Source organism: Patiria miniata, unplaced genomic scaffold, assembly GCF_015706575.1.
Source record: "Patiria miniata isolate m_02_andy unplaced genomic scaffold, ASM1570657v1 HiC_scaffold_5, whole genome shotgun sequence".
NCBI classification, from domain to species: domain Eukaryota; kingdom Metazoa; phylum Echinodermata; class Asteroidea; order Valvatida; family Asterinidae; genus Patiria; species Patiria miniata.
In genome coordinates this window covers 36,259,968-36,271,200 of record NW_024037072.1, presented here as the reverse complement: position 1 = coordinate 36,271,200, position 11,233 = coordinate 36,259,968, and the positions used below count along the sequence as shown (strand labels likewise).

Here is an 11,233-nt window from a genome sequence, read left to right as displayed (position 1 = left end):
TTCGTGAACTTTCACTAACAAAGTCTGACGACGTTTTCCATCCACGTCAAAGCGGCTCACGGTACGGATACTCTGATCTCTTTAGAGATCAGTGTACGGATATAGCGGCGGATTAGATAGTGCGCCCTCAACCACAAAAATGAAACGCATGCGTTGTCCTTAAAATGATGTCATCCTTCGTTTCTACAAACCTGGCGCCCGACCCTTTGCTCAGGTTAATCTGTCAAACCCAGACGATTCCGTTTACCAGTCTTTCAATTCACTGGCGTACGATCGCAGAGGTATCATGCGATTGCGGGTCATGACACGTACAGACGTACGTACTGCATGTACTGTGTGAAGGCGTGGACGTGTACTCTTCGTCTTCGCGATAAAACCTCGCAGTCGCAGCACATATTTGGGTTATTTTTAATGCAATAAATCCCAAATTTTCAACATGTTTTCTTGGCTGAATAAAGACGAGGCCCGTCGAAAGCAGCCCCACTCCTATAACTCAGTGGTGGAGGGTTTGCAGGAACTGTACAGAACGACAATTTTGCCGTTGGAGGAAACGTACAAATTCCATGACTTCCACTCGCCGGCTATGGATCAGGCCGATTTTCTGGCCAAACCGTTGATCCTCCTTGTAGGCCAGTACTCGACGGGCAAAACCACATTCATCAGGTATTTACTTGAGAAAGAGTTTCCAGGGATCCGCGTTGGGCCCGAGCCTACGACCGATAGATTTATGGCCATCGAAAATGGCGATGTAGACTCGGTCATCCCGGGTAACGCCCTGGTTGTAGACCCCAAACGGCAGTACAGAGCACTCGGAAAATTTGGCAACGCCTTCCTGAATCGATTCCAGTGTTCGCTCACGTCGAGTCCAGTCTTGGATAGTATCACTATCATTGATACTCCAGGTATTCTGTCTGGGGAGAAGCAACGATTGGACCGTGGCTACAATTTTGTGGGTGTTCTGGAATGGTTTGCTGAGCGTGCTGACCGAATCATCCTTCTCTTTGATGCCCACAAGTTGGACATCTCGGATGAGTTTCGCCGATGTATCGAGGCTCTGAAAGGCAACGATGACAAAATCCGCATTGTTCTGAACAAGTCGGATATGGTCGACCATCAGCAGTTGATGAGGGTCTACGGTGCCCTCATGTGGTCTCTTGGCAAGGTCATTAACACGCCCGAGGTCTCTCGTGTGTACATTGGGTCCTTTTGGGACAAACCACTCCACTTTGACATGAACAGGAAACTGTTTGAAGCTGAGGAGTTGGACTTGTTTCATGACATCCAAAGTTTACCGAGAAATGCTGCTCTGCGTAAGCTGAACGATCTCATCAAGAGGGCCAGACTGGCAAAGGTATTGAGTTTCAGAATCTCGTTCATCATGTATCATCTTTTTTTTTATTATTGTCATTGGTCTGTTAAATTTTTTGTAGTTTCCAGCATATCCAAACTGATACATTGTGTGCGTGTGTTTCAACTGTGCACTGGTAGCATGCACTAGTTTTTCAAATCCTACATGATAGCATTGGCAACTGCATAATGTGCAAACGTAAACTACACATGTTTTTATACAGTTGGTGAAAGATGGTGAAAATAAGAGTCAGGGGTAGTTGAATCTTTGGTGCATATAGAAATCACTAAATCGGTCTCCATATTAAATTCAATATAAACATGTATTTGATGACTTACTTTCCAACACAAACAGGTGCATGCTTATATCATCGGCACTCTCCGTCGTGACATGCCCTCCATGTTTGGCAAAGAATCCAAGAAGCAGCAACTGATCAACAACCTGGCCGATGTCTACAAAGAGATCGAGCGAACCCACGCCATCTCCTCAGGCGACTTCCCGACCATGAAGCGCATGAAAGAAGTCCTAGCCGACATGGACTTCACCAAGTTTCACCAACTCAAGCCCAAGATGATTGAGAAGGTGGACATCATGCTGCAGCGCGACATGACCCGGCTCATGCAAATGGTTCCCCAAGAGGAAGCCCAGAAGGATCGCGACGGTACAGGGCCGATACGAGGCGGGGCCTTTGTCGGCAACGAGACACCCTTTGGGGCTGGGTCCGGAGAGGGGGCAGACTACGGCAAAGGGGAGCTGAATGAGTGGGTTGTGAATGAGAAGAAGCACATCTACGACAAGCTCTTTGACACACTGTCCCCGATTGATGGCAAGATCTCTGGCACCAGGGCCAAAGAGCAGATGGTCATTTCGAAGCTGCCCAACACCGTCCTGGGCCGCATTTGGAAGCTGTCAGATGTGGATAGGGATGGCATGCTGGACTCGGAGGAGTTCGCATTGGCTCAGCATCTTATTAGAATCAAGCTGGAGGGTCATGATATTCCAGAGGCTCTGCCAAGACATCTTGTCCCTCCATCTAAACGCCACTTTGCATCAGAAAGCACATTCTCTTAAACTGACATGTACTGTACATGAAGGACCAACATGTACTAGCCAAAGCTTCATGCTCATACATGCAGCTTATGTTACACTCTAGCTGTGTGTCGAAAAATGATTGTATATGTATGAATGCAAACAGTATTTTAATGAATACTGTAGAATGCTTTCCAACAAGTCAAAGCAAATGATTGTGTTTCCAAAATGTTTCCTTTAGCTAACCCTCACAATGCCCAATTCAGCAAGATTGTTACCCTTACCTAGAGGGTGCAGGTCTTCAAAAAACAAATCCACTTGCATGTAATTCACTTCACTGAATAGCCCTTGAAATTAAAAAATCATACCATCGAGTCTTTCGCATGTATGTGTGTCCAGTATTGTCTTACAATGTACATGTGACCTGTCGCCACAAAATGAGCTTCAAGTTGGAAATTGCCGTTTTGCAGTACAGTGGGGCCAAAATTTCAAGGGGTGGTCCATTTCTTTTTGTTGTCAGGTGAACCTTAATCTGTAAGTCCTGTTTTTCCTATCTCCAATTGCTTTTGTTTTGTCAAACATTTTTAAAACTTATTTTCATCCCGTTTTATTAGTTGACTGTTAATTCACTTTAATTTTTAAATGCCAATTTCTCAAGAATCGGTTTTACAACTTCAAGTACGATGGTGTTCTGTATTTCTGTTACTGAACTCAGTACCCCTAAATGTTACAGACCATTGGAAAGCTCTTGTTCTGCAGAATCCAGATAGTGTATATATAAATATCTCAATTCTTCAAAAAGTTTGACTTTAGGCCCATTTTATTGTGACAGGTCACATGTGTAAAATGTTCTGGAGAGGACCACAAACCACAGTTCTCAGCACAGGAATCCCTCAACTTCAAGTGCATACATGTATCACTCTGTGTGTTCCATATGTTCATAGGAAATTGTTTAGTCCTCACACTTAACCCTGGAAGATTGCCCAGCTGAACTGGATGCAAAAGTGTCAGTTTAGGACATCATTTATACTCAGTCAGTGACAGAGTTAGTGAATTGGTCAGTCTGCCTGTCAGTCAGTCAGTCTGTGACTCCGAGGACAAAAAGCAGGCCCTTTGGAACCAGCGCAAAAAGGACAAAAGTTGTTGAATTCTGCAGTATTTAACTTGATTTGTTACAAACAGAAAACTGTAGATTGACCAAAGCAACATTTTGAAGCAGCTCTCGTACTCGTTAATTATGTATACATGTGGTAATGCAAATGAATATTTACATGGTATGCATTTACATGGAAGGCCCTATCTTTTGGTGTGGATGGGTAAACATGAAGACATATATTGTTATTTTGTGTCTTGATTGAATTTGGGGGAAATGTGAAATGCGAAAACACCAATATTATATGATTTCTTTCATACTTGTAAAAAAAAAGTTTAAAATTACATTAATGCTATTGTGTGCATTCTGAAAGAATAAAAGATATGCACTGTGAGTAAATGCATGTGAAATGTAGCGAAGCCACACAAACAATAAAAATGTAAATGTCAACTAGTGTCACTACTATGAAAACCAGGAAAAAGATGTAGTGTAATACAAAGAACTCGCATTGTAAAATAATTTGTTGACATATTTTGGAAATTTCACAACTAGAAAGATTATTCTTTGAAGTCTTTGACATGAAGACATTGCCCTGTTTGACTGTGTAATTAAATGTTGTAATTGCATTTTGATATGCAGATTTTGTGTGCTTGTGACTGGCCATGATTTTGTTAGCAATTTAGGATGGCAACCTTTAAAAATATTGACTTTACATGTAGTTGCTAGGGATTTTTCAATTTTAATGTTCTGGGATTCTTTACTTTGCTTGTAATTTGCTGAAATGGTTCCACCTCTTATTATCGGCATATATATACAGGGTGAGTAAAAAAAATGAAACCCAAATGTCTGGTAAGTGTTCTTTCAGTAAAACGAAAACATATCACATAGGGATGTGTGTGAATTGTTTTCTTTTTGCTGAAAGAACGCACACTGTTTTGGTGATCCGTGTACAGAATTTTAAAATGGTGGTTGTGTTTAAAATTCAGTAATTTGAAAAGTACATGAGTGATTTGAATGATTCTTGTACTAAAAGAAAGCTTGTGAGTTGAGCTTTTATATCCTAGATTTTGAAATGCAGATCTTCATTAAAAACAATAGTCCCGACATTTGAGTTTCTTTTTTTTTACTCACCATGTATACTCCATGAAGAGTTTGTTTTCAAAACGCGATATACAATGTACGCCATTTTATTCCCTTTTAGAATCCTGCTCTCTTCTGGCTGCCCAAAGTCAATTTCGACGTTTATACTTCGATACAACTTAAGAATACAGCTGTTTCTGTTTAGAAACTGCTGTTATGTTGTATTTATTCTTAACCCTTAAGTACCTGAGTCCATCAAAATCCACACCCCTGTTTGGAGGATTTCAGTGAATTCAGGATACCCCCATATTAAAAAAGTTGGGGGATTTTGATGGATTCAGGACAGTAAGCCTAGCGGTACTGCAGGATTTTGATTGATTCAGGATACCTCCATATTCAGCAGTTGGGGGACTTTGATGGATTCAGGATCTCAACAGACAGTTTAACTCCTTAGCTACATGTATATGTTTCCAGATACCGGGTATATGTACTACATGTACACTGGTGGATTCTGACATGTCTGATCGACTCACTGGTGGATTCTGATGGACTCTGGACACCATTTGTTTGCATGATTATTGGATTTTGGTGGATTCGGGATACTTTGTAGTAAAAATACCCAAGGGGTTAGGGTAATAATCATGCAAATTTTCAACTTTTCAAATGGCTCAACATGTATTGCATTTTGGAACTAAATTCTTCAAATGATTTGCAACAAAAAAATTGTATTGGACTTTCATATATTTTGTTTTTGCAATTGTATCCACAGATTACAACTTGTAAGTAAGCATAAGTAGCTAGCGATTGAATTTAAAAGTACTATTTCTACTTTGTACTCTGATGCATTGTAAATAGCTTGTTTCCATTTAAAATGTTAATCTGTTGGGATGTAGCCATATGTTCAGAAGCACTGTAGAATAAATAATAAGGCTAATAATTAAAAGGTTGTCATGGTTGTGATCCGAACTTCTTGATTGGGTTACCAGAAGGAAAGTGTTCAAGGCATTGTTTCACTTTGACGTCTAACTTGGGCTAGGGTTAAATGAACACATATGGATCAGAAATGCATGAATTTATGAACTTCTGTCTAGTCTGTCTATATATATTTTATTGCTTTTTGCAACTCCACTATATGTACACGAAGTGTACAATACATTTATACAATCTGTATGTTAAATATAGCTTTAAAATGTTGTTCATGTTATGTTAATTTCTTTTATATGCTCCATACTCCTTACACATGTACATGTACATGTACAGGCATGCCATTTTCAGATGTTTAATGAGTGGATGCATTGTGTTGTAGATAAAGTACTCCATGAGTCCATGTGGTTAAAGGGAAGATACAACATTTGCAAACATCAAAAAACGAAGCGATCAAATTATCACGAAATATCTTACTGGATTGTTAGGGAATGACAGTCCAAAGCATCCTGTAAAATCGTGGCTCCTGGTGTCCTGATTTTCGAGAAAACTTGTATTTTCCAACGCTGGTCTGCCGACCAGCGTTGGAAAACTTGTATTTTCCAACGCTGGTCTGCCGACCAGCGTTGGGGGAAAACTGGCTTTTTTTCAAAAACTGCTCCCAACTTTTTTATATTTAGTAATTCGGCATTTTCTTTGCAAAAAAATTCACACCTGTGAAAGGGTACAAGCCTACTAGACTGATTCTCTGACCTTACAATTCCCCACAGTCTATAACTTGCTCTGTTTCATGTTAAGTGGGGTCAGGGAACCAGAATACAAGAACATGGTTGGTTTTCTTGGATTTTCCAGCATCTCCGAACCCAAAAACGTGAAGCAAGTCAGTTTAACAATATTTGCTACATGTATAACATAGGCCTACATTGTACAAATGTACTAATCCTTCAAATCCATTTGTTTCTGAAAATTGCAGCAAAAGCAAATGTTGTACATTCCCTTTAAATATAGCAGATCAACCTTGTGTTAATCGGAACCGGTTACCCGAGTACCGCTGATATTAGGAACCGGTTCCGCATTCCCGTAACCAACTTTACAGATTTACTTAGTAACTTCTCAGACATTGAAACAGAAAGGCTTTGAATGCAATTTTCGAAATGGAAACCGGGCTACATGGAAAACCAAAACAGATTTCACGTTTATCTGCATGTTAATGCGCGACAGGTGACGCAAAGCTATGTCAAAGTATGTACACATGCCTTAAGACAACTGCCAGCATTTGAATTTTAGGGTGGGCTTCTTTGATAGTACCCGGGTACCTGTGTTTTACATACATCCATGTATACATGTATATGTGTACACGTACATGTACATGTGCGTTATTCATGCATGTACACACATGTACATTGTACATGTGTTGCAGACTGGAATCCCTCATGCTGCGGATCACTAGGCAGTCCTAGCTTTTGCAAGTTAAGACGCAATCATTAGAAATGCTGGCAGGGTTTACCATGGAGCTATACATGTGTAGCTCCATGGGGGTACAAATCCTGGGATTCAACATTCCATAGAAGGGTGGTGCTAAAGACAATTTCAATGTCGCTTGATACTGTCTCAGCACAGCTTCTACGTTGCATTGCCATGCACTGTACATGTACATGTAATAATATAGAGTCTGCCCAGCGTACTATCTCTATTTAGATTCTGTTTGCATAGAACTGCATGGATCTGGTACCACAACTAAATGAATCTTATTTGTTCTTTTGAGTTCCCTTCACTTTACAAATAGTATTGGTTTTGGATGGACAAACATCTTTACAGTGTGTTTGTCATTTTTTTTCCCCCTGATTTTCATCGGAAAAAAAAAAAAATCTAATTTTGTAAACTAAATGCCAAGTTGTCAGTGATACAGGCTGGTTTGAACAGTGATCTGATCATCTTCTGTATTGTTCATGATTTTTCTGCTATAGGCCTTATAAATTTTATTATGCTTGGATAAGTGTGCAGACATACATGTAAATGATACGGACAAGCCGCAAGCCTAGCATATGGTAAAACTGATACCCAGTTCACACATGTACGTGCATGTTTCAGGTTTACATACATGTAGTTCATCAGCAAATTTTCTAGACTTGGTCTGGATGATGTTAACTTGTGTCGTCAATTGATTATTGTCGATTGATTATTGTCGATTGATTATTGCAAATAAAAAGTAGGTATTGTGTTTTACAAAAGTTCTTGTCAGATTTCAAACGACCAAGTTCATTTTCGTCTGAACATACACTATGTATATATTGTACAGTGTATTGTACATGTACATGTACGTACATTTGATGCAAATGTGCACTGCAATGCACCATGAACATGATGAATGCACTAAGCTTGTACACAAAAATGTACATGTAAAGCATGCATTTTGATTGTTTAGTACTTCCTGCTGGGGAAATACTTTTTAGCTCCATGGTGTAACCCAATGTACATACGTGTACAATGTACATGTATGTTGGTTTCGACTCTTGTTGATGAAACCACAAGAGTTAAAGAGAATATACAACGTTTGCTTTTTCTGTTATTTTCAGAAATGGATGGATTGGGAGATTAGTATTCTATAGCAAAAATTGTTACACTGACTGTTTTGTGTTCGTACAATGTAGATGCTGGAAAAACCAAGAAAAACAATCTTGTTCTTGTAGTCTGGTTCCCTAAACCCAATTACATGTAAATTGAAATGGAGCAATTTATAGACCTCGGGGAATTGTAAGGTCAGGGACCCAGTCTAGCTGGTGGCTTGTACCCGTTCATAGATAAGTAATTGATTGCAAACAAAATTCAGACTATAACTAAATATGGTAATTTGGGGGCAGTGTTTGAAAAAAAAAGCCAGTTTCTTTCCAGCGTTGGTCGGATGACAAAAATACCACTTTTCTTGAAAATGTTAGCACACCAGGTGCCACGATTTTACAGGATGCTTTAGACTGTCATTTAACAGTCCAGTAGGTATTTCATAACAATTCAGGAGTTTTTTTTTTTTTTTTGATGTTTGCAAATGTTGTATATTCCCTTTAAGTAAAGAACTGTTGTAGTAAACATCTGGCTTACACTTAGTGTTGGAGCAGCATTTTCAAATGTCTGTCATTATAATTCCAAATACTTTTATAATAGGAAATCCCCTTGAACTTGGCCTGAAGGAGTTTAGAAAGGAAATATAAGTGTAGCTGTAAAACCAGTATGTGTACTGTATGTGACAAAGTCCATAATGTGATTAGCATGTAACCTAAATATAGCTTTCTGTTGATAACCCCGGAACCTAAAATCTTGTACTGTACATGTATGCAGAAAGGTGAAGTAATAAATGACTCAGAACAGTCATTTTGTGAATTGTGGTTGTTATTTATTTTGGCCAGTTTAGTTGTTTGCCGTTTAACTTTGGAAACTTTTAACAGTGTTAACTTCAAGTTCGACATGACTTCAATATTGACTTGGATTGTTTGAACGTTTCTTTTCTACATTTCTCGATGCTTTCCTCTCCACCCAGGACCTTCAATCAGCACTGCATCCCCCCAGCTCCCCCCCCCCCCTTGTTAATTTCCCCAACCCTTCCTCGACCTTGGGCATTAGGTCTTGAATTATTGATGTCATTTTGATTCCATGTTTAAGCTGTCTGTGATATAAAATGTATAGCGTCCTCTGTTGACACATGTGAGACAGTGCCAGGCAAAAGTTGGGCCTTGTCGGACTTGTCACTTTTATCAGGCACTGTCAAAAATGACTGACTTGCTGGGAACTAGCGGAATATGTTTTGGTACTCCAGCTTTTCCACTCAAAATATGTGTAAATATTGCAAGGTAACACTTCCTTGTTGGAGTACATGTACATGTACATGTACAAGCACCATGGTCATATATCTTCAGTATCCTGCAAGTGACTGTTTTATGTTGCGGTAACTTTAAACAGTGGAATCGTATGATGGCGGAAATCACAGATTAGTTTTAGTGAATATGGAAAGAGATACCGGTATCCTAGTACTTATTGACAAATATATTATTTTTTTAAAGGCATTTAATTGACTTGCAGAAAACTTTGAACAGAGAACACTACCACAAATCAAACAATTTTTCCGTTCTCAGACTGCATTTGATCCTAAAACCAATTTTAGCGTAACTCATGGTTTTACTTTTATAAGGCATGGCTTGTAGTTATTGCAGGTTCTTTTATCATGGTGCTTCCCCATTATGAGGTCTTAACTACCATGTTTCCTGAAACGCAGCTTCCTCCAAGAGATCCATTTCATTTCCTCTTGGGAAATTGTTGCGAAATAAAAGCAGCTCTGTTGGATATGACATTGTAGAGCACCAGACAAAGTTGCATCCAATTGTCCGTGGCTCAAATAGCGAAGGATTTTTTTTTTTAGATTGAAATTTTCCCTACCAAATCCTATCAGCTGATGTTATATTACCAACAGGAAACCTATGATAAGCGAGCTTCCATTTTGAAATGTATCTTTAAAACTAATGTTCTGAGAGTAGCAATGAGTGCTATTGTAGTTGTAAACATGTCCGGTACTGAACACCATCACGGAAAGTAATAAAATAGTCATCGAAGAACTTGGTGAGGATTGTATTATAATAATGTATACCATCAGAAACATGTGACCAGCACTAACACTGGTGTCAAAACTGAAGTTTGATGAACCGTTACTGAAATATAACCCAAACTTTGTTCTCAAATTCATTTTCACTTCATGTCCCTAAATTTATTAGACAAATTTAAACTGGAATAGAAAAGAGAATTTTGACATGCTGTTTACCAAAGGGACGTTATCCATTATTACAACTTTTTTTTATGGGGAACCAGGAACTTTATTTTCATTGCATGATTATCATGTTGTTTCACAGATCCGTTTTTTTTTTAATGCACTTGTCCTTTTGTCTCTAATAAACCAAGACAAATTGGAAGACGATTAGAAACAAAAGGAACTGAAACTGAAGAGTAACAGGTTGTCAATGAAATCCCAAAAGACAGTTAAACTGAAAATCACTTCAGAGGACTGTGGAAAGAGTAAACTAAATGTGGGTAATGTGGGCAGGAGGGACTTGCTCCATAACTGGGACCTCCAGTGCTGAAAAACATGCAAAACGAAATCAGGCCAACTTTACTCACTCTTTGGCTGACAAAATTGTCCAAATATGTTCACGAGGCAAAGACAAGGTCCTCAGTATTTCACCAGCCAAGATTAAAGTCTCAATTCAATTTTTTTAAGCAGACTTTTCTTCAATACTTTGCACCGGAGAGGGAAGTCAAGTGATATCAACTTGAGGCCAAAGACTAGACTTGTACATGTCCAACCATGGTCCAATGAAAAGACTGACAGCTTTAATGAGTCTGGTGGTTGATATGGAGAAATGTGTACAAGTCAGAGAACTGAGTACCAGACATGCCTGATGTTTCTTTTGGCACAGTTGATTGATGCAGTACTGAAGGGTTGTTGGACTGGTTGTTTCAGGTGCCAGTCAGTCTATTTTCTTGCATTGCATGTTTTTAATACTACGTTTAAATTATTTTCGGACTAGATTTTCTCATGCTAGAAATCACTACAGAATTCAATATGATTTGAATTGTGAGATGGGCCACCTTCGACTTCACACAGACAAGCTGGCAAATAAAGCATCGTCACACGGCAATGTTTGTATCTCCAATGTTTTATTTTAATAATCAGAGGAAATGTGTCAATATTTATGAGGCAAAATTCTTAAAATACAAAA

The 11,233-nt window shown here is 39.0% G+C and overlaps 1 protein-coding gene across 1 annotated transcript; it reads left to right on the top strand.

The window, feature by feature from the left end:
• Positions 1 to 245: 245 nt before the first annotated feature.
• LOC119741010 (EH domain-containing protein 1-like) lies at positions 246 to 4,108 on the top strand. The gene is made up of 2 exons (XM_038216569.1): positions 246 to 1,351; positions 1,703 to 4,108. Exons 1-2 carry the CDS (start codon positions 437 to 439, stop codon positions 2,417 to 2,419), a joined length of 1,632 nt encoding a protein of 543 aa, XP_038072497.1. The 5' UTR covers positions 246 to 436; the 3' UTR covers positions 2,420 to 4,108.
• Positions 4,109 to 11,233: the final 7,125 nt, after the last annotated feature.